This window comes from Dicentrarchus labrax, unplaced genomic scaffold (assembly GCF_905237075.1).
Source record: "Dicentrarchus labrax unplaced genomic scaffold, dlabrax2021, whole genome shotgun sequence".
NCBI classification, from domain to species: Eukaryota; Metazoa; Chordata; class Actinopteri; family Moronidae; genus Dicentrarchus; species Dicentrarchus labrax.
Genome location: NW_026136720.1, coordinates 33,689,290 through 33,713,802, shown reverse-complemented (window position 1 = coordinate 33,713,802; position 24,513 = coordinate 33,689,290). Strand labels below are relative to the sequence as shown.

The 24,513-nt window shown below is 40.8% G+C and overlaps 1 protein-coding gene across 1 annotated transcript in view; it reads right to left on the bottom strand.

Moving 5' to 3' along the window:
* Window positions 1-10,715: 10,715 nt before the first annotated feature.
* kcnh1b (potassium voltage-gated channel, subfamily H (eag-related), member 1b) overlaps window positions 10,716-24,513 on the bottom strand; it is a 37,020-nt gene continuing 23,222 nt past the window's right edge. Inside the window, exons 9-11 of the mRNA XM_051381269.1 lie at window positions 24,161-24,413; window positions 21,545-21,741; window positions 10,716-15,200 (exon numbers count right to left, since the gene is read on the bottom strand). Coding sequence (XP_051237229.1) covers window positions 14,352-15,200; window positions 21,545-21,741; window positions 24,161-24,413 — 1,299 coding nt within the window. The 3' untranslated portion in view covers window positions 10,716-14,351. The remainder of the gene's footprint in view (window positions 15,201-21,544; window positions 21,742-24,160; window positions 24,414-24,513) is intronic.

The window sequence follows — 24,513 nt, the reverse complement described above, 5'->3', positions numbered from 1 at the left end:
GAGTCCACAACACAGAGTCCAACACAGAGTCCAACACAGAGTCCAAAGTCAAAGCTAACATTAATGCTAAGCTAGTGGAACATATTGTCTGATTGTGCTTTTAGCTTGCTACTGGGTTGCAGCTAGCTCGCTAACATTATTACTAGCAAACGCTCCTGAAGTCGAACCTCACTAACCCCGACCTCTAAATCCAAGATGGCTGCTCCACGCGACCTTCAGTAAACGTTGTAGTAATATTCAGTTTCATTTCAGTTGTAAACTGAAACTGCTAACTTGCTAGAGCATCAAAGTTTAGTTATTCTGACGGTTTAGCCAACAATAAATTATGCTAACAGTACAAAGCTAACGATAGCAAGGGCAAGAGCATCCAGCTAGCTAACTGTAGCTAAGCTAAGGACGCCGACTGTAGTTCAATGAACGGCCACTGATGTCACTATTAACAACAGTTTAGTTAAAGTTAATTTTTTTTTCGGACCTTTAAACTGGATTTTATTGTGACAACCCTGTTTAGCTTAGCATTAGCCAACAAATGTGGTACCGAAATACAAATGTACAAAAGTCTGATAAAATGAATTCGCCTGCCAGATAACATCGTAGCATGTTGTCAATATACAGTATACAGCTAACCACCACTTTAGCTTTACGTTATATTTGTGTTTATGTTATAATGGAGATAATCTGGCAGAGCGGAGCAGTGAAATGGAGTCAGTAGCGTTAGCAGCACATTTTCTAAACAAGTTCCCAGAACGAAACAAAGTAAAGTCATTTCATTTTAACCATCCTGATAATCAATACAAATATTCGGTGACACTTTATATTAAGTCAGTAGTTTATTTCTGTGATATCACTTTTTACAGCAAGTCGATATGGTTAACAAGATCAGGTTTCCTCGATGGATGTCAGATTCATCAGTTTAAATCCTTTAATTTTGGTCCTTTTTCCAACGTTGAATGACAATGGCAATAAAAACTACAGGAAGTGGAGAACTTAATATAAAGTGTTACCATGTTAGATTCAGCTTTCAACATTTGGGATGCGTTTGTTAAATTGGTTTTTAAGTGAATCCATCACAGCAAAGTGGTCACTGTATGACCGCCGTACAACCGCCGTACGACCACTGTATGACCGCCGTACGACTGCTGTACAGCCGCCACGACGAGCTGCCACACAAACGCCTCAAAGTGCGAGAATCTGGAGAAATTTCAAACCGTTGGTGAGAAGACTGACATCCTCATGGCCCAGAGTATGGAGGACCGAAACCGCCAAAATCAAACAAAAAAATAGAAAAATTACCCAATAAATAACTATACCATTAAATGCACCAAAAATAATATACGAATTAAATATAGGTAATTAAATATAATTAATTTGCGCTAGTATTTATTTCCATTTCCATTTAATTTTACATTTTCTTTTTTAAATTTGATTTATGAGTGTATTTATTTCTGTATCAGTTTTCCCTTTGCAACCCCCCAAAAAATCGTTTAATTTATTTCAAATAAATAATTTTATTAAACATTTCTGCTTCATTATACAAATGAGGGGTGGCTCCTACTGGTTGATCGACATCATACATCAATATTGGTGCATTTAATGGAATAAATATAAATATACAGAATATATTTTTATTTCTTTCCTTCATACAGATGGCCAGATTTCATTTGGCGGAGCCATCGGCACTTAATTACTGTCACATGAACAACAGAAGAGTTGTTCCAGTTAGTTAGCTTGCTAAAGTGAGGTAACTTTATTAAATACAATTGCAGATCTATCCATGGTTTTATTTAATCTCTTTCACATGCTGGTTCAGATAAATCGAACCGTCAGCCTGAGATCTGCTCATATTTCTCCTCCTTAGACGAGTCCTCAGCTTTCAGTGAAATAATGTTTTCAGCTGCTGTTCGAACGAGCAGCAGAAACTTATTAGCAGACAAACATCGTCAGTGTGACACATGAAGCTGATTTCTCCAGACGCTGCAGCGTTAGAGCCGCTGTGGTCACGTACAGACAAAGACAAATGTTTTTGTTATGAAAAATAGAAAACTGAGAAGCTCCAGTCTGCGTCTCGTTGAGTCAATTAAAGACGTCCTGCAGGGCTCGGCTACCAACGGCGGCTTCTTGGTTTCGTGTGAAGCTTTGTTACTCTGACAGAGTAAGTGTGGCGGCGGTCGGCGTCCCATCAGGGTTTAATCAGCAGCTGGTTTTGGATTCTTCTGAGCCTCAGAGACCTGGACCTGGAGCCCTGAAAGATTCTGTACCGAGAGCACAGGAACAGCTGCTACCAACAGTTCTTACAGTCCAATGAGCCAAAAACCAACATGTGTGTGTATTTGGAGAAAGTGGGTGAAGCCGGTGGTAGTCCAGGTCTTGGCGTAATCGAGATTAGTCTGGAGGTCTCAGTCTCTGTGGTTCGTCCTCTGGCTTCGCTCGGGTTTGTGGTTCCTGGGTTTTAGTTTGTCGCTGGGGCAAAGATCCAACGCACGGGTCTTCCTGGTCTTCCATATCTGACAAGCAGATGGTCTTCGTTGAGGACTCAGGTGAAGTGGGGCATCCGACTGCAGGTTCTGGAAGACAGTGAACGTTTTTATGGACCACGTTAAAGTGTGACTCCTCAAACCGACAGATTCATTTAAAACAAGGACACAGACAAAGACGAGGAGGAAGGTCAGTGTACCCTGCCAACGTCAGAAACAGAAAACGACCCCTTTCTGGTTTTTTTAATGCAAATCTGATTTCTTGATTTTGTGTTGATTCTTTTGTCCTAAAGTCGTTTGTTGCAGCGACTTACAGAAACTTCATCAAGCTCATCAAATGAAAAATAATTTTTATTTTCAGAACAAAAACACAAAAAATGTGTCGTTCTCTGTGTTTGTGAGTCCTTTGGCTGCAAAGTACACTGATGGAAACAGATTCTCTGATCAACAACCACAAGCTGAACACGAAACCCTGTTGAAACCAGTGAACCTTCTTAATTGTCTAACGTTAGCTTCTGCAATTATGATATTAATATGCATTATTAGAAACTGTTTATGATGCAATGGTACCGAGTTAAGGTGTATAGCTAACCATTTTGCTACATCAATTTGTCTGCATTAGAAAACAAGCAACTTTATTTAAAAAGCTTTGCAGTAGGGATGTAATTGGAACTGAAGACGCACAGATCACAGAGCCAAAACGTAACGCCGAGCACAGCGGGAATTTCGGGTTAGCTTCAACATTAGACTGTTCGATCGTTAGCTACTCAATTGTAACGATGTAAGACAATGTTTTCTTTATTCTAGCGAAACCTGTTGAGTCTCAGCGTCACCCCGTTAATACTTCTATCATTACCTGATATTAACCTGCAGTTTGTCTGATATTTTGTGTGTTTTGTGACCTGCTTCGTTAACTGTTTTCCTCCTTGCTAACCCGTCCAGTGTTACTTGCTGATGGTGGGGTTCAGCATTCCTCCATGCAACATAAGCCATATTTACCGCTTACGTGGCCTTTGCTACTTTTGTGCGCTTCATCCTTTTCCTCCTCATGAGGGTCACCTGAGGCCTCTTCAACCCTGCGATCAGCAGCAGCAACCTGGGCCGCGACTTGGTGAGCCAGCTTCTCAGTAGCGTCCCCTTGGGAAACCTGGAGGAACAGCAGAGGTCAGTTAAAGCCTGGACACTCTACTTTGTTTAAATACTGTCACTCACCGCTGCCACAAACAGGGATGCACAAATTCTACTTCAGAACCACACTGTATACTTCCAAAAACACAAACCAGTAGGAGATTGCAACCAGCTCGTCTCGCCCTCCCCTTTAAAGCGTGTAGGAGAAACTACGGTGGCCACGAAATGTGCAAAAAAACCTCCCTATCTAAAGCCAGAGTTTGGTTTGCGGTTCTCGCTCCTTCTCTAGATAGAAACATGTTCAGGTAACGAAGACACAACGGTTCTTATATTCAGCTGATTTTACACGAATGAAAACAAACCTGTGAATATTATATTACATTCCTGACAATAGATCCCCCTCAGTGTTACACACTGGAGCTCTCAGCCAATCAATCAGTGGGATTATTGACCGGTCTGTCCAGGCTGTCTGCAGAAAGTCTAACATCCAATAATCTGAACTTTAGTCCTTAAAATGTTTTAAACATGATTTTGATAATGGATTGGATTAATAAAGTTAACGTTACAGTCTGACTACTAATTTGTATTGATCATGTTGTAACAAATACAACCAATACAAATACCAGTTTTCTCTCATAGTCTGCCAGTTGGGATTATATCACATTATATTATTATTATTATATGTTCCTGATGTGCTTCATGTTCCCTTCAGGATGAATTGTAACAACTTTACATCCCATCATCCTCAGCTGGACTTTGTTTAGTGCTAATTAGCTAATGTTGCTAAGCATGTTAACTGATGGTAAGATTTATATTATAATCTCAACACTTTCTACACAGCAACCTGATAACATAAAAACTCTTTTAGTTGTTGATTGAAGATTGATTGACCCAATATTGGCTGAAATCAGTTAGTTCATGCTTACGTAAGAACGCGTCACAAAATACAGTTTTCATTAACGGGAGGTTGTTTTCTCTGCAGAGATTTACTTTCCTAACAAACCAACAGAAGGTTCACAGTCTGCCTCAACTTCAGATGTCTTTTTGTCTCCATATTTTCAGTTACTCTACTGAACAACATCAGATAATGAAAACTACAGAAACATGCTGTAATAAACCAGATTCATGCTTTCATAAGATGGACGACGACGGAAAGAGCTCGTAGCGTTCTGAGACGTATTTCTGGGATTTTGCAGCTGTGTAATAATCATGAGAAGAGGCTGCAACTAATGATTATTTCACTTATAATCAATCAATCAATCAATCAATCAGTAACCTGTGAAAAATGCCCTTCACAGCATCCTCAAGCTCAAGGTGTTGTCATTAAACATCTCGTGTCAACTAAAAGCGAACAAAACATAAACGCTTAAAATATTTGTTAAACCTCCAGAGTGAAACATTAATTAATATAATATCAATAAGTATGTTTATGTTATCTACAGAGGGAGCGGGTTCTCTTCCAGCGGAGTCTGCCATGTTGAACCGCCATGTTTCTACAGTAGCCCAGAACGAACAAACCAAACACTGGAAGGGAAAGGTGAAGCGAGGGAGTTGCAGTCGCTCCGGGATTTAGCAGCTTTTTTGGGGGGATTGTGATTATGTCACTGAAGCTTTTCTAAAACACTGTGCTGCAACTGGTCCCAGTGAACATCGACTGGAGTTTATACAGATGACGTATAACAGCTAATGTCAGCAGTGACAACCAGCCAATAGCTACCCTGCTTGAAATGAAGTCAATACTTCCGACAGCGAAGAGACAATTAGATTTTTTAAAGTTGTAAAATGTAAAACATACGAAATCTTGCAGGAATTGATCTTTTTCCCCTCACACGTGTAAAGTTAGTTTTAAATGAACTGTACGCCTCCCCCAGTGTTTGGTTTGTCCGTTCTGGGCGACCGTTGAAACATGGTGGTTCAACATGGCGGACTCCTCCATAAGAGGACCTGCTCCCTCTGTAGATAAAAACATTCTCAGGTAACAAAATGATTATTTTCAGTAAATTAAACACTAATGAAAACATACTTATTGATATTATATTAATTAATGTTTCACTCTGGAGCTTCAACAAACATTAATAGATTAAATTCGATGGTTCGAGGTTCTGAAGGGTTCTCCTCACTGACATACACTGAGCTCGAGGGTGCTGTGACGGGCATTTTTCACAGGTTTCTGATTGATTGATTGATAGATAGTGACAATAATCATTAGAAACACGTCTCAGACACTACGAACTCCTAACAGACAGGTTTGAAGGATGAAAGCATAAATCTGGTTTATTACCGCGTGTTTCTGTAGTTTTCGTTATCTGATGGTGTTCTTCAGTAAAGTAACTGAGAACATGGAGACAAAACGACATCTGTCACGTCCTCTCTGGAGCAGAAAGCGGCGCAGGACCTTGGCGCTCTCCTCACCGGAGCAAACGTTTGTGGTTTTTTAAGCCTCTTCTCGACAAACAGCCGCAACCTTTGTGTCTTTACACGAGTGGTGACCTCTGCTGAGTGCGATGGAAAAAAAAAACTCTCAATTGTTTGTTTGTGCTGTTGGAGCTGGAACCAGCCAGAGAGAAATCTAGCAACGTGTGGATGAGGAAGGGCCTTGCTGACGCCATTGTTGTCGCCCGCGGGGGTTGATGTTAAATGTACCGAGGGTGACATTGTTTGTGTAGCCCCCCCCCTCCCTTTAGCCCTTTCATTATCCTCATGTGATCGACTCCAGCACGTCTCCTCCTGGAGCTTTCAGCCGCATCTTCACTTTTGACTGAGTCTCCTCTGTGCGAGGACCAGCCGCCATCTTTAAATCCTCCTCAGCCTCGACTGAAGGATCTGGGATCGTCTCTTTGGCGTCTTGCTGACCTCGACTTTCACACTTGTGGTTTTTCCTTACTGTTCCTTTCTTTGTGGATCCGTCTGATAACAGCGGTACCCTACCTTCTCCTTCATAACTCATCCTGTTGTTTGTCTGATCAAGTTCCCTAAACTTTGTTCCCTACACACACTCTCCTTCCACCTCCTTACTGTTTTATGTTACTGACCGGCCGCCGACGTCCTTCGAGTCAGAGGAAGCTGGTAACTTTGACATTATCCCGGTGCGTCCGGCCTGCAGCAGCAGTCAGTGAGAGGAGCTCACTCTAAGTATCTGAGTCACCTAACGACGAACGAGCTGGCAGATCATCATCAGCAACGTCACCGACGCTCCCTTCAGCATGAAAACAACCGCTCATCCCAAAACTTAGTAATAATCCAGGTGAGTGTATGTTCACAGCTGCCACTAAATTTCAAACTTTACAAACCGCGACCTTAAAGGCATCGAGTTCTCGCCTATATCGAGTTTAAAAGTGGACCTCTGCGTCCTGGTCGATGTGATCCACCCCCGAGCTCTCCATCAGCAACCTATCAGTACTCTACCTCTGCACACGAACACACAGACGGCGGTCCTTACCAGTTGACCCCACACATTTGTTAGGTTATGCCCCCGGCGTCCCTGCAGAGGCACATATATGATCCCCCGCTGCAGCGCTTCCTCTCACACTAGAAGCTTCAGCCAAAAACAAATCTGCTAAATAATAGGAGGCCATGAACCGGCCTGACGGCGGGGGGCGGGGGGGGGCTTTAAAAAGGAGGGTCCACTCAGCACTTCTGACTGCAAAACGCCAACGGATGATCCCAGCACACGCAGCCAATCAGGGAGCAGAATGAACCTGTTGCCATGGAGCCCTGTGCTGAGCGTTGTGGGGGAGGGGGGGTGAAGGAAGAGTTTAACCTCTTTTATCATCAAAACCAAGACTTCAGTTTAAACTTAGTTTGTGACATTTTTAGGCTTTTGGAAAACAAACATAAAATATATTTATATATTTATAGTTGTGATTCTTTTTGTAAAACTTTCTATTTTCTGTTTTTTTTTAAATAAATTTTAATTATAATTCAATTCAGTTTTATGGTCTAGACCAAACTCCTTATAACATTATTTACAGAGACCCAACAGTTCCCAGCAAATTGAAATATGAATAAAATTACAAAGTATTTACATAACAATTAGTGTGAAATTACATTTACAAGTTTCATAAATATTAACTGTTTAATAGATGTCAAAAAACTGTCAAATTCAACTTTAATACTGTTTAATAACTGACAGATATGTTGTATAATGATGGAAGTTGAATAAATGTTGTTTATCAGTGTATAAACATTGGTAAACTGTCCAAATACAGTTGTTATCAGTGTAAACAGCAATAATTACTGTAATCTCACAGATAATGACTTTTATTACACTTCTATAACTTTTAACATTCACATTAAAATAATAACAATCCAATAATAACAGCACTCTGCTGTAAATGTAAGTCTGATTATTGTATTGTAGCAGAGTTTTATTGTCGGATAATTCCACGTTCACTAGGAGAGATAAAAGGAAAGACATTTAATTTTAGTTTAAGAATAAGACGACAATTAAAACTATAAGTGTATCTTTATTTATTTGTTTTGATAGTAATTTGCATTCTCTTATATTAACAATGTGCTTTAGCTTGTATTAAACTAGTTGAATTATTTTTATGGTTTGGGTTTGATTCGGGCTCAGTCTCAGGACCCAATCAAAGCTTTACTTTAGGCCCCGATGGATCAGTTGAAGGATTTTCTCTCTTAAATCTGTTTAATTGTACTTTTTGTCTTTTTGGGGATTTGATCCATCTTTGTGTTTTTAGAAGTTCTGTACGATAAATTAAGATTTCTTCTCTTTTTTCTACAATATACTTTATATATTATGTATTTGAAATATAGGTGAGTAAACTGACTCAGTGTTTTATAGGTAAATCAATAACTGCAGATATGGATGATTTTCCTGATACATTCTCTGTCTGTATTTTTATCATTGTAACAGACTTAATATTCTTCTTTCTGACACATTCAGTGTTTTGTTCTTCCTGACATTTGTTCTATTAACTCTTTGTTGTTTTAACTTTTTACTTTTTGTGTACCTTAGATCGTCCCAATCTCATCCCAACACAAATGAGCTAAATAGTGTCAGCATGAAACTTCCCCCATTAATTACATTTATTATGGTTTTTTTTATTAATTATGCAAAGGGTATTAAATAATGTGCAGATTTGCATACATACATTGACAGACATTCATTATGAAACAAGAAATTTGTGTGCAAACACTTTTATTTATTTAATGATGTAATACATGTGGTATTAATGGTCTGTATGAGCTGTAATGTGATCTGCCTTTAAATGTAATAAAGTTTGTTTTAAAACGACCTTTATTTTGAAAAATCACATTTAAAGAGATGATCAGTATCGTCCATCACTAACTGGAGGTCTTGAATGTTTTATTGAAACAAATTGCAGGTGAGTTTTCCTGCTGTTCAAATCTGTCAGATCTTTATTTAAAATAGAGTTTAAACCTTTTTATTTAATTATTATTATTATTATTATTATTATTATTATTATTAGTTATTTCTGTATAACTGATCTAAACCTGATGAGCCAACTGTCTGTCTGCTCTGTAGAGGGCGCTGTGGCATCAGAAGAACACAGAGAGGTGCAGAGGAGGGAGGAAGAGGAGGGTGGAGGAAGAGGAGGGAGGAGGCTGTGTAGGCGTGTTTAGTCTCAGTCTGAGAGGATCGCCCCGCTGTTTGTTCACTGCTGCAGAGATCAACCTGGAGGAAGAGAGGAGGGGGGAGGAGGCCGGCACTGCAATGCAGAACATCAGAGGGGGGCGGGAAGAGGAGGGAGGAAGAAGAGGGAGAGAGCTGCCAGCTCTGCAGAAAGGGGGAGGTTCAGGGATTCCCTGTTGGTTTGGAAAAGCTCCAGAAGGAGAAACAGATTAAAACAGATTTCAGTCTTCAAAAACTCAATTTTCACTTTAAACAGTTCAAATTCCTTTAATGTCGTAACAATAAAGGAATTCTTGTTGTAAAGGAATCTACAATCTATTTATTATTATTATTATTTTTATTATTGATATAAATACTGGGGGGTTGAGTTCATTTTCCACAGTCATATAATTTACTGATCCAGTCTCGACACATTTGATCATTTATTAGTTTTATTCCTGTTTAATGAGTCACGATGAAGCGTTTCAGGTTGTTTTGTGACATTTGCGGTCTAAAGTTCCTGAGCTCAAAGCTTAAACACTTTTAGATACAACGTTGCTCCAACTGTGCGAGGTCGAAGGTAATCACTGCAGGAAGTCTGTCTGTCTGTATGTCTGTCTGTCTGTGAGAAAAGCAACAAACACAAAGAATGTAACTCTGAAATCAAACATTTGTCTTCAGTTTTTTCCATAAAGAAATAAATATTTGTGGTATTTTATACAATGTAAATTTTATAGAATTGTCTAAAATGTCTACACTGAATAAAAGAACTGTATCTGATTGAATCGTAGCTCATGTATCAGACGGGACGGAGACACATCACTAATATTAATGAATAGATAATTAAATTCCATCAGATCTATCTAGAAAACAATTCAGAAACCTTGACGTGGTCTTCGACTCCGACCTGAACTTTGGATCTCGTGTGGGGTTCGTCAATAGTTCCATTTCTCTCTCTGAGCGAAACTAAAGCTTTATCTGGAGCAGGCTGGATTACTGTAATGAACTCCTTTCTGGTCGACCCAGAAAGTTAAAACTCGGCTGTAGCTGATTTAGAAAGAGAGGACACCTTAACACAAGTCTTTACATCAGTTGTGTTGTTTTTAAAGCATTTTAAATGGATTTTAGTCATAATTTATTTTATATATTTTATTTATAACTTATTTGTATTATGTAGTTTCGATGTAGTTCAGTATAGCTTTTATTAAAAAAATCTGATTTTATTGGTATTTTAAAATCTACCTTATTTAGTTTTTATTCAATTCTGTCCTATTATCATCTGTGAAGCACTTTAAACTGCAATAAACTGTATGAAAGGTGCTGTACCAATAAAGTTTGATTGTTTTGCACATTTTATACCTCAGAAAAATACAAAACTAATATATAAAATATATATATTGTAGATCATAATTTGTCTTCAATCTCATTTTCTTAGAAATAAAGTTTCGTAAGAAGTATTGAGAACTGTGTTAAATTGTGAGTTGAGCGTACAAACAGAACAAATGAGAGCCCAAAAGTAGAAAGTATAAAATCATTTATTGACATGTGATTCTTTTTATAAATGGTCTTTGTGCTGATATAGTTTCCATTCCTGACAATAGGTGAAGAACAGAAATAAGAATATATATCTGTGGTTACAACAAGTCTTCTCTCAAGCTTTTCCTTAAAGTTGTGAATTTCCGAAACAGTGCATACGTGATATCGACAAAGACTTTGTACCATTGTAACATCGAGGTGCTCTTCATGCACAGACGGTGGTCGTTACATACACGTGACCGACAGCAGAAGGTAGTAAAGTTTAGAGAGAATGAAACCTAAGAGATATTCAAGCAGCAAGGCAAAGTCAGCTCAGTCTCCGTCTTTCCTCTAAAAGAAAATAAAAACACGCCATGCAGAGACGACAAACGACCAAAGTGCATCAGTGTGGACGCCGGCGGCCACAAACAACAACCGGCCTCTCAGTACATACATGGCAATAATTGCATATTAAGACATTATATCACAGCTACAGCAGAGTACACAAGACAAACGTACTTCTTATCCTCTGTCTTCTCAGGTGACATTTTAGACTAGATTTCATCTGATTAGAAGGAATAAAGCATCAAATGTGTCCTGATGCTGCAGATGTTTCATTGCTAGTTTTCAGTTGTGAATGGATCCGACAGAATTTGAGGTTAATTCTGGTTTGTTATCACATTTGCAGATGACACTCAACTTTTTATATATTAAAAGAAATAGGTTATAGTTTATATTATCAATCTGGCTTGCTTAAATTCTGCATTTAAATGATGTTGGAAGTTAGCTAAAAAAAAACTAAACTCCACATGAACGCGGACGCCATGTTTGTCCTACATTCAGATGTTTGTTTGGACAAAACCTCAACTTCTCTCAACAAATACAAAGACAGGAGATCATTTCACTTATTCGGATTTCAGTCTGAATGCTGATTTTCAGGATTAATGTGGTTAAATATACGACATTCAAAGCCATTCGATGTCGCACTACAGCATGGAGGCATCTCAGGCCAGACTCCATAGACAAAACCAGTCATTTTACCTTGCAGATAATTATAAAAAACACTTTAAACAAAATAAAAATCATCAAATTCTGACAGCCTTATGCAAAAGATTTCTACAGAGATAGATCTTTAGTTTAACCAGAAACAGCCGTAATATCACTATCACTCTCCACCAGACTCCAGAGACAAAAACACTAATTTTCCCATCGTAACATCTTCATTCAAAGTGGATAGAAAAAAAAAAAATCTCACCAAAACAGTCTCTGTTGGTGTTTCCAACGATCTTAGAGACGACTGTAAAAAAGTTAATTCAGACTGTGGTGTCGGACCAGTAGGTGTCCAGAAAATGTAGTGGGCGAGATGTAAACCTGACTGGCTGACTGGAGGAGGGAGAGACCAGTGAAACCGTTTCAGAGAACTTATTATTGAGGTTTACTGCGATAGAAAGCTCTGGAACTTCGATGGAGGCACAGATGAAGATGTTAAAGCTAATGAGTGAGTAGTGGACAAACCAGAATGATTTATCAGAGCTCTCCTGGGGCTTTATTGTCTGTTGTGACCGCCGACCAAGTGGCAAATAAGCCTGCAGTTCCTCTAACGGCCACTGGAGGCTGGCTACAGCAGTGAGTCAGTCTTCATAAGGCCCCATATTAAAATGTCCAACTTTACAGCAGAAATAAATGTGTCTACAGCCAGGTACAAAAACATTTTTGGTCTCTAGAGCTAATTTTCCCGTTGATGACAACTGTTCAATTCACCCCTTTAAATCATATTAAGGCTTAAAGTTATGCATAATTAAGGGCGTGGCTGCTTTGAGTGATATGTGGGTGCCGTCACAGGCGGCTGTTTTCAGTAACCAGGCTTCATCCAGCCGCCTCAGATGTCTCAACTACAAGTTTCGGTTCTCTTAGGTTGAACAGGTTTTATACAACCTCCTCACACTGATGTACCTCCTGTACAATCATCATGTATGACCGATGGTCGTTTCATATTGGATGTAGCAAAAACAAAGAAATGCTGAATGTTTCCACTCTTCACCAAAAGATAAAACCACTGAACTGGTCACTAACAGAGAAATTACTGCGTATGAGACCCTCTCTCCATCCTGTGTGAACCTCTGATCTGTGTTTAATATTAGGGATGTTCCCGGCGACACATTTCACCGTCTGTTAAACGAACTTGACTCGTCTAAAAGTAAGAAAACGGATTTGTTTGTGGGGGAGCAGCCGCCTGCAGGGGCTGAATCCCCGGATAGTAAAGATGACATTAACCAGCGTTCTTCATTAATAAAAATAATAATTAGTCATTTTGACTAATCACGCACAAGGTCGGCTGTGGAAGGTCATAGGAACCATCCAACATGTGAATCTGATTACTGATGTGTTTGGATGTTTTAAGCTCGTTGGCTCCATTCAGAACTGAAAACTATGGAAGCCCATTTCTACCATTGTGACATTATTTTGAGATACTAATTCAAAATACTGAGAATTTTATTTTCCTGTGACATTGGCAGAAATTGGCTTCCATAGGAAACTCACCAACATGGAAACATGCATACACAGTTTTCCTTTTTTAATAAAAACTAAAAGACTAACCAGTCAAATGTCCAGCTCTGTGCAGGAATTAAACATCAGACACATTCAGTGCCTCATTTTCACTGGGCTGCATTAAATCTCTCCCACTCACTCTGGAACCTCACTGCACACAGTTTACTCTGCAGGAAAGCTGAGACGTTCTGACGCCTTTTTCTCTAATAAATTCCAAATTCTTAGAGGGAAACTGACCATGACCTGGAAGTCTGGTCCACAATGTCCTTTAATGAGTTCAACAGCTTCCTGATTAGTTTGTCTTTTGATTGACACCAATCACAGAGCAGTGCTGTGATATGAAGTCAAACAGCTGTATCAGAAACACAAACCTATACAGGAGGACACCATCGTCTTTTACGTTTTAGTCAGCGGGTCTGTTTGTTTTGGAGAGGAGGAGACCTCTGTGGATCATTGGGCTCCCGGTAGAAACCTCCTGAACCATGAACACTGAAGGAATCGTAACCGGGAGAAGCTGACTGCAATGACTGCAATGGTGGTGAAGACAACAACTCCCATGATCTCACGCTGCTCACCTCATCACACTTCATATTTTGTTGTTGTTTTGATGTGAGAGACCCCCTAGTGAAAGAAATTGCATATTACCATAAATAAAACACTGCTGTCATTTGTGTGTATTACAAGTGTGTAAACCGTGTTTTGATTGCGAGTGCAGACCCAACGAGAGTTGATCCTTCAGAGGTTCTGAACAGACTTTGTGGACCAGACCTCATGAGACTAAAACAACCCTTAGAACACAACCTCCTTCAATCACAGTGCCAAAAACATTAAAGCCGTCTGTTATTATTGCCGATATCATGTGAAGGTCTCCAAACCCTCCTGAGGACCAAAGGTGCCATCATAAATGTCTTTCTATAGTCTGTGATCTGTCTTGCAGAGAGACGCTTCGAACGTAACAAAGTGCTTTTGTTGTCTGTGTGATGTCATCCACCGCCACCAGCACAGCCTAACGCTGTGGTCAGAAGCTCCTCACTGATGTCTGGAGGCGGAAGGGGTTCAATACCCGCTGACTGGAATCCACGTCCAGTTTACGAGAGACTGTCCTTATCGGAGTCGGGGGAAGGAGGCCTTGAAATCTCGAAGAAGGAACCCGACGACTTCCTGGATTTGAGAAGTCGCAGCATCTCAGCCAGCTGAGCCTCCAGCGCCGCCATGCGACTGTTCAGAGATCTGATGTCTCCTCGTAGTTCTTGTTTCAGCTCGACGAAAGAGGCCTGAATGCTCTGCTCCGGTATCGGACAGAAGACCCTCTTCTCGTCGGACTGGACCGGGCTTTGTTCCTGCGGCGATCTGGCGCCGCCGACATTGTCCAAACGGAGGTCGCTCTTTGTGATGCCGCTGTCACAGGAGTCGGTTTTCTTGAGGGACATCTCATCGTGAGACTTAGTTCTATCTGGCAACGTCTCCATGGACTCGGCCTTAGAGACGCTGCTCCACGACTCGGCCTTCACGACCGACTCTTTGAATCGTCCCCAGCCTTTAGCCTTCGGCGGCTCTGCAGATTTGCAACCGATCAGGTTTCCGTTTTGGGTGGCAGGCGCGTGGAGCATGACCCGGCTGGAGGTCCTGGACGAAGAGGAGGTGGTGGATGTTGAAGAGGTGGTGGGTGCGGCCGGACTCTCAGTTACCATGACTATACTGGTGGAGGCCAGGACCTCCGGACCTCTGGGCGGCTCCAGGGGAACGATACCTTTCTCCACATCTCCGGAGACCTGAATGACCCGCTCCCCGGCGAGCCGTGCCTCCCTCTGCTGCCGGAAACGCTGGAAGAGCCGTCGGACTGGATGATCCGGAGGGAGGTTCAGAGGGGCCTCGTTCTTCCTCTTCAACATCTCCTCCTCCTCACGCTTCACATCACTGATCTTACGGAAGACGATCTGTGAAAAGACAGGAAACAGCGATCAGATTCACTCTGAATTTGATGGATTTGCTGTTTATTGGACCACAAACGAGACTAGACGACACCGGGTGTTTCACTGATTATTGCACAAAAGCACAAAAGCTTTAGAACTTTATCAGTGATTTTGGTGAAACTGGATCACATTTTATGGAGAAAATACTTTCTGCTCTTTGCTCTGACGTCCTCCAACTGCTCCTGATGATGGCTACTTGTGGTTAGCTACTTTAGCTGTTAACTAGCTGCTGCTGTTAGCTGATTAGCAGTGCAGCTAACTCAGCCATCCCATTATGTGACTCTGGGAGCTCAGAGCAGTAATATAATTATAATTTGACAATATTTTTAAGAACGAGACCAGCTAGCTATCAGCCATGACATCGTCCCCAAATCAATATCAAGATTTTCATCAACGATAGCTCATGTGGCGGCTGCAGCCTGAAGTAGCGAGCTGAACAGTGGACGGGATGGAGGATCTCTTATAGGACGACACACTATTTAAAAGATATTCCTTTAGTTTTCATTCAGTTTATTTCATTAATTAAGAACAGTGAACAGTTTCACTGTATATAAAAAAAAAATTAACAATATCCACTTTTATAAGTGTTCAATAAGAACCGGTTTAAAATCCATTTGAGAAAACTCCTCTGGTACACAACGAGTGGAGGATGGCAGACAGGTTGGGAACTGCAGGTTGAGCACAGCGGTATGGTCCTTTAACCTCCGGACGCTGCACCAGGTGTGTGAGTGGTCAGGTGTTTTAACGTCCTCACTCCAGCCTGCTCCTGTTGCAGGTGATGCAGGAAGTGAAGGTTGTCTTACAGCTGACCTGTAAATCGATGCGTTCAGAGGCTTTAACGCATGCTAACAGCGTCGGCTACGTGTGACCTCCAGAGTCTGAGCGCGTCCTCGTTCTGCAGCGTCAGCGAGGTGTTTTCCCCTCAGCGACGAACCCAACCGTTGAGCTCCTGACCGGCTGAAATTGGATCGCGTGGGCGAAGCAGCGTCTGCAGGACGGTTCTCTCAGGGAGAACAGAGGAACGTGAGAGAACTGCCAATGTTCAACAACTGCTGCTGTTTGTTCTCACACAGTCTATCTGAAAGGCTGCTCTGTGCTCGCTACAGGCTTTACTCTGATGTTACGGCTCACACCTTCTGTTCTCGCTGGTCGGCAAACGCTGGTGATGATTTAATACACACTGATATCTGTATATCTTACAGTGAAAACTGTAAACTCTAAATAGGTTAAATACAGTTTCTGTAACCGTTAATAATATTTGTGATATCTCATGACAAACCTTTATTTCATTGTCAAATAAAATAAATTTTTTAGTTTCTCTTCTCGTCGTATCTCGTGGTAAAAACCTCTTTATACGGCATTCATATGATATTTTTATGTGTTAATGTGTTTCTTTTGATGGTAAAAACTTTTTTATATTCATTTATATAGTAAAATATGGAATAAAACAATAAAAAGTTCTACCATATTTATTACAGTAATTATTATTTAAACTATATTTTAACTATTATTTGTATGATTGAGAATAAAATATCTGGTTCGGTGACGTACGGCTCAGTGTTTGGCACAGGGGGACCGCTGTGATTGGTGAAACAACAATTGATCAAATTTGTAGAAATTGCAAGACCGCACAGAATACACAGGAATTGGTTGAATTTGTGTTTATCACAACTTCCTGATGGGAATTGCTGTATGTTTGTTTACTTATATCGCCTCCTCTTTGGCAGGTCGTCATCGTAAAAGAGAATCAGTTCTCAATGGACTGATCTGGTTTAATAAAAGTTAAATCTAAATAAAAAGATAAAGAAGCTCAAACTGTCTGTTGCTTCCTGTGGAAATCAGGAATCAATAAGGGATGGAGAAAGAATCGGACCGATAAGCAGAATCGATGGTGGTATCAATAAAATGGTATCAGTTCCCGTCTCTTGAGAGGAACATATGTAGACCTAATGCATGTGGATTGTTATAATGTCAGAAATAACATATAAATACAAATATATTTCACTCAATAAATGTGGTTCTGTGAAATACAGCATCAGACCTGTAGGAGGAACCTCAGTAGGACTGAACTTACTGAACATTTACTGAGCAGTCCGTGGTGAAGTGACTCTAATGAAGGGTCAAGATCAAAGACTTCAGCTTGGAATGTGTAAGTTTAGGTTTTTGTTGTTTAAGGATTCATGCTGTTGTTGTTTATCCAGCTTAACTTTAGCATGTTGCTGCGTGTCTACTGCCTAATGTTGTAATACTGAGTGACAGTAAAGAGAAACTGTGAACATTAAACCTCATTTAAAGCCGACTAACGACAGCAGTATGTTGGATGCTGGTAACGGTTAATGTTTTTATCTACAGAGGGAGCGGGTCCTCTTCTGGCAGAGAACCAGAAGTGCTGAACAAGGGACTCTTCAGCGTTCAGGGAGCAGCTGAAGTCGGAGGGTTTGGAGGTGAGAGCTGCTGCCAGCAGGTCGTTTCTCTTCTCCAGCGTCATTATTGCACAGCAAAGCAGAACAGGACATGATGGCTTTCACATCGATTTACAGCAGAGAGAGAGAGAGAGAGAGAGAGAGAGAGAGAGAGAGAGAGAGAGAGAGAGAGAATGAGAGAGAGAGAGCAGCTCATATACAGCAGAGAAAGAGAGAGAGCAGCTCATATACAGCAGAAAGAGAGAGAGAGAGAGAGAGAGCAGCTCATAAACAGCAGAGAAAGAGAGAGAGCAGCTCATATACAGCAGAGACAGACAGAGAGAGAGAGAGAGAGAGAGAGAGAGAGCTCATATACAGCAGAGAAAGAGAGAGAGCAGCTCATGTACAGCAGAAAGATAGATAGAGAGAGAGAGAGAGAGAGAGCAGCTCATAAACAGCAGAGAAAGAGAGAGAGTAGCTCATATACAACAGAGAGAGAGAGAGAGAGAGAGAGAGAGAGAGAGAGAGAGAGAGAACAGCTCATATACAGCAGAGAGAGATTGTATTGTATTTTGATGCTTTGCTTTGGCAATATTGTTTTTAAAAAAAAACTTTCATGCCAATAAAGCCCATTTTGAATTTGAATTGAATTTGAATTGAGAGAGAGAGAGAGAGAGAGAGAGAGAGAGAGAGAGAGAGAGAGAGAGCAGCTCATATACTAACAGCTCAGTAAATAATTAAATCGAATTAATACTTTTAATACTGAGTTCTCCGATCAGGGTTCAATTCAGTTTTTTGTGTTTTTCTGTTTAACAGAATTAAAGCTAAAGTAATGATCAGGCCCTCGCAGTGACGATCGGGCCCTCGTAGTGTGTTGGGGTGCAGTTACACACCAGCACATCAGGTGTAGACAACGCTGTGAAAATGTCACGTAAATCAGATGATGATCACCATACAAGCCTTACTTCCTGTTTCCAGAAGGGGGCCCTCTGACTCTCCTCAGACAGGGGAAAACTGTGTAGACCATCTGCAGCCCCCAGAAATGCGATTGATTGGGGAATAAAATATTAAGAATCTGTCAATAGGATCTTATTTCACTATTTCACATCTATTCCACCCCCACCATGTTCCCTTCATCAGCCCTCACTGCAGGACATTCCCCCAGGAAGCCTCTCCTGGCTCTGGACAGCATTAAGACCTCACACTCCTGCAGCATTAAATAAAAATCACCGTTGAATCAGAGTTTGGAAAATTTTTAAAAACCAAAATCGGCCTGCTGACTCTGACTATGCCGCCTTCTGAAAGCAAATATTTTCATTAAATAGATAAGAAGATATTAATGAGTGACGTAGTCTAATGTAATTGATCCAAACGTAATATGTGGCTGCTCTGCTGTTCACCGAGCTTTCTGAAACATAATCTGTGTTTTTTCTCTGTTAATGGAGGTCTCCATTTACTGCACACTGTAAAACCTGATGAGTTGATTCAACTGTTTAAAGGAAACTGATCTTAAACTGTTTCACTTTATTCACTCAAACAACTGAAGCATGATGCAAGATGTTTGATGTGAGTAGAAGTAACAATAAATAAAAAGTCGTTTTTTTAAGTTACTTCATATGCAGCATTTATCCAAACTTATTTAAAATGTGTGAACAGAATTTATATGAATAAAGTCGTGCATGCATGTACGCAGTTTTCTTCCACTAAAGCAAATTATAACATTACCTGTTAAAACAGCTGACGTACCATAAAAACTATTAAGAATTAATTGAATATCAATATGCAGCCAATTAATTTACACTTGGTCGATCAATAAGAATTATTTGGATGCATATTTGAGCTTATTATGATTAATTAACTGAAATAAAAACAAATATCCTATACAGCATTATAATGCTTATACTTTCATAATTATATAAAGTCAGCTTAAAGAAAATGAGTCAATGGAACAAACTTGAATTGAAACGCCTGTAATTAAAATATGCATAGTTTAAATGAAATACTAAATGTTCACAATTCAAGTTCAGCTTTTGTGTGCATGCCGAGGATTAATTTAAACCTTCTTTATTAATCGTCAAAATTTCCTTCAGCACCAAAAAAAAAACTGTGAACATGTCACTGGGGCTTTTCCTTCAGCCCCTGTGAACATGTCACTGGGGCTTTTTAAGGGGCGTGATGGCAACTGTGTGATTGTTGTTCCACTGTAGCTCACTTCCTGTATGTGTTTTGAAAGCAGATGTGAGCGTGTGATCAGGAGTCACTCCTCATGTGTTTTCACTGGAAACAGATTCTGTAGTTTTAAAGCAGCTGTCGGTTTCAGGTCTTCATCTTGGTTTCTTAAATGCTATTCTTAAACTTCTGTTTCTCGGTGACCCTCAATGCTTACCGATGGGACAGTCGGCGGTCACACAGAGGCCTCTGCTGTGTGTGTTAATGGATCACTGATCAAATCTGTAAATCAGTGCATTGATTGTTGCTGTTTCGATCAATAGAGGGTCTTATTAAATCAACCTTATAGGGCTCAGGGACTCGTTAACTCTTGCTGCTGGTAATGAATGTAAAGACACAACAAGAAACTGAAACTCTGAAACCGCTGCGTTCATTTTCAAATATATACTGATGGAGACGCATTAGCCACTGGAGGTTATGCTAGCTGTTGCTAACCCTATGCTTAGTATGTTTATATTGTGACGCAGTGGTTTGGACGCTGTAGAAGCACTGGACTGCAATCTTTACCTTGATCCCACACTGACACACACACATACTGGAAAGTTAGCCTCTCTGAACTGCTAGCTTAGCTACAACACAGCTGCTACATTTTTACAACAGAAGAATATAAGAACCACTTTAGGCCTACAACAGTGATTAATGAAATCTAAAAAAAAACAAAAAACGTGGCTTGTTTTTCCGCTCTGTGTCTGGTTAACTTCTGAGTGAGGAGCTTAAATACTCTTTGGTGTTTCCAGGACTCTTGGGAACCGTGTTTATATTTTGCTGAATCTAAATAGCAGTGGCTGCTAGTTCTGAGTCTCATGGATGGATTTATTAGCTTTCACGACTAACGCTGCCGGCTTAATTTATTTATTTCCTTTTGGTCAAAAATGGCTCTTTTGATCAGAGGTACACGCATTCTTTACTCAGATACAACTACAGATATTTGTAATATATACATAAAGTAAAACGGAAGTACTCTCTACTAAAAAAGGACATTTATTCTGACTGTTTCTGTGCAAAGCTTACTAAAACTTGAAATAGGGTTGAGTCTCCTTCTCTTGTCTCTTGACGTCTTTTACGACGTTTTCATCACGTTGCGCTCTGTCCTGCACAGATTGCACCAGTGTTGATGTAGGGAAGGTGTCCAGAAATGCAAAATATAATCTTTAATTCCCCTCAAAAGCATTAAAACTAAAGTAACAGATCTGTTTTTTGAAAATGGAAAAAGTAGAAAGTTCAGATATTTGTGTAAAAATTTAAAATAAATCCTATTTACTGCTCCTCTAAAGCTAAAGTTCTGAAAACACACAACTCCCATGATCCCATGCTACTTCCAGACGCAGTCAAACCTTTGTTGTTTTGTTGTTGCTGTAATGGTGGCGGATGTTTAAATGACTCAAACACTCTTCAGCCTAAATGAGCCGAGTTTGAATGCTGAACTGAGCGTGTGTGAACTGCAGTGCGGCGGTCGGTCCGTCATCATCCACCTCCACACTGACATCACACCTGCTGTGTGGAGGAGGAGGAGAACAAAGCAGCTTATGTGAACAGAGCGACTGCAGGTCACATGACTCACACACGCAAACACAGGAGGAGCGTCCTGGTGTTTGATTCTCTTTGATGAGTTCTTTCTTTGTGCCTGCAGAGTGAAAAAAGGTTCTAATGAAATGGAAATCATCGGCGACGACTCACCCGCTTCCTCAGGTTGTAGGTGAGCACCAGGTTCCTGGCGAAGTGGTTGGCGAAGGCGGCGTAAAACTCCAGGACTTTCTGCAGCGCGTCTCGCTTGATGATGTGGAGGTCGCAGTAGGTCAACGCTCGCACGTTAGCGCACGACTGCGCCAGCGTCATCTCCTTCCAGAACACGTCGCCGAACACGTCACCTTTACCTGCAGACAGACAGACAGTTAACAGACAGACAGTTAACAGACAGATACTGTATCTTTATGGATGATATTGATCAGTATACACTGTATCTTTATTGATTATTGATCAGAATACACTGTATCTTTATGGATGATATTGATCAGAATACACTATCTTTATGGATGATATTGATCAGAATACACTGTATCTTTATGGATGATATTGATCAGTATACACTGTATATTGATTATTGATCAGAATACAGTGTATCTTTATGGATGATATTGATGCTGTGTTGTCAGTCACGTAACTGAAGAGTAAAGACATTTGTAAGTGTACAGACAGTTAATTAAAAAGATAGTTTAGAACAACAGTAGCATTCGCATATACAGGCGGGCGCTATCTTGGGAAAACAGTCAGGGGTTAGGTCATTCATGCAGATGATGCAATGATCAAGACTTATAGCTGGCGATGTGAACTAAAACAAACGTAATTTGCTCAATATATCAGAAATAATCGCACTGATGTAAAACACAACTTATCTAGTGTACTTACTCAGTGGATAACTGTCCATCTGGTCCCTCCGGTATGAGTCGCTGCCTCCAATTTATTTTCGAGACAATGCTACTGTTGTTCTAAACTATCTTTTTAATAAACTGTCTGTACACTTACAAAGTTCTCAATGCTTCGGTTTATACATAGGGGCCCTCATTATGCTACCGTGTTAGTGTGGTGCTATTTTGAGCCTTGTTAGTGGTATAAAAAGCGATTTCTTTTCACGTTACTCGGTGCCCCGTCGACTAGCGTTATAAGCTAATTAGCGGTTTGTGCTAAAACCGGTCACGGTCGATTAGCATGAAAACATATCCCAGAGAACGGACCGACTCGGTACACGTGTTATTAACCCCAGGTTCATTTTGCGCCGGAATTGTCCTTTAAGATAATAAACAACCTGTTAAATTTATGTCCAATTACACATTAACAAATGATCCAGTTTCCAATGTTCTCTTCAGAAAGTATCTTTTTCAAACAAGAATAAACTTTAGAAAAGATCTTTTTGAAGTGTAAATTAAAGTCTGATATTAAAGTTTAGTTTCAGTGCTTCCTGTTTGAACCGACATGGTGAACACACACATTTATCAGACTGCAGCTGCTCCAACTGAACTCCAGCCTCACTCGGAGAAGAGGAAGTGAAGCTGAGGTGAACACACTTTAAATAGTTTCTGATGAGATGTGAAAGCAGCAGCGGCGGTGTTAGGCTCAGAGATATCAGCAGTGAAAGTCTAAATATTTATCCAGAGAGGAAGTGAAGCTGATTCAGACGGCTGATAACGAACCTCTTCTGGTAATTTATCCTGAAGTAAAAGCAGACTGAAAAATCCATTTAAGATGACATCCCTAGTACCATTTTTTAAATCTGTAACATTAAACAGTGTATGAACTAGAGCTATGTTCTATATGGAGTTGATTCAATCAATAATCATTCACTGTTTATCCAGTCTGAAGCCACATTTTTACCATCCACTGTTTAGATCTTGGTGCTTTTTAACTCTACATTTGAACTGGATGAAGGATTTTAGTCATCGGACACCTGGATCTTAAGTTATCAGAGAAACAAGCCGAGCTAACGTTAGCATGTTAACAGGAATTCCTTAATTTGGTTTAAAGTGAAATACTGACACTGTATGTAAAGTCAGAGGGTCACCAACGTGTCTCAACCCTGTCAGTGAATCCGGTTTAGACATCACAGAGGTAGTTTGGGGACGGATGTGGACGTTCGCTGCAGTTACAGTTGATACAGTTTGTGTATGAGCGAGATGTTAAAGAGCTCAGAGCTGCTGTGAATTGCATAATGACTCTGACAGCTGTTTGTTCTGCCGTGCTCCGCCTCGACAGCTTCCTCCATCATCTTTCTCTCTGTTTGTCTCTGAACCGGTGATCGCTCTCCCTCCGTCAGCCCAAAAAAAACAACACTTCATGCATAAAAATGCTGCTCTGCTAATGAAAGCCCCGGAGCGTAATTCCTGCGCTCGCTGACAGGAACACGTTTGGTTTTGATGTGCTGAGGAAGCGCTGTGTGTTTCTGTGTGGCAGGTGACTCTGCAGGGTTTCTATTTCAGAGCTCAGGTGTTTCCTCCTGACAAAGAGAAGGTGGCGTCAGCTGGCACAAACACATTTTCACCTCCCTATTTGTGTTCCTGCTGAAGAAGCTCCTGTATCGCTGTGAGGAATCTGAGCGAGAGGTTTTCTTGACAACACAGGAGAGTATTCGCTCACAAACAGTCAGTTCGGTACTGACACACTGAACTAGTTTAATGGTGCAGGTTCATTGCAGCTGTTCCCACCACAGCCCATGTTTATGTTCTCAAAGTATAAAAGTATAAAGTACTCTCTGGGTTCTCTGATGGTGGTCTTAGGAACTGGAGCTGTTTGAGTTCTCACCTAAAATGGCCACCACCTCATCATCCTGGATGACCTCGAGTGACCCCGACACCACGAAGCACAGGCTGTCCACGCTCTCTCCGGCGTGGTAGATGAGGTCACCCGGCGCGCTGTGGACGGTCTGGAACTCCATGGCGAGCGCCCGCAGGCAGCCATCGCTGGCCAGCCGGAACGCCGGGTGCTCCTTAAACACCTTCCTGTTGAGGTGGACGCAGATGTCCGCTCGCATGTCCTTCGGACAAATCTGCAGCACCTGCGGGCATACATTAGAGGACTGGCATGGGCTGATGTCCGTCAGGACTGACATGGGCTGATGAATCTTTTCGGTCCTGACTTCATGTTTACTCGGTTAC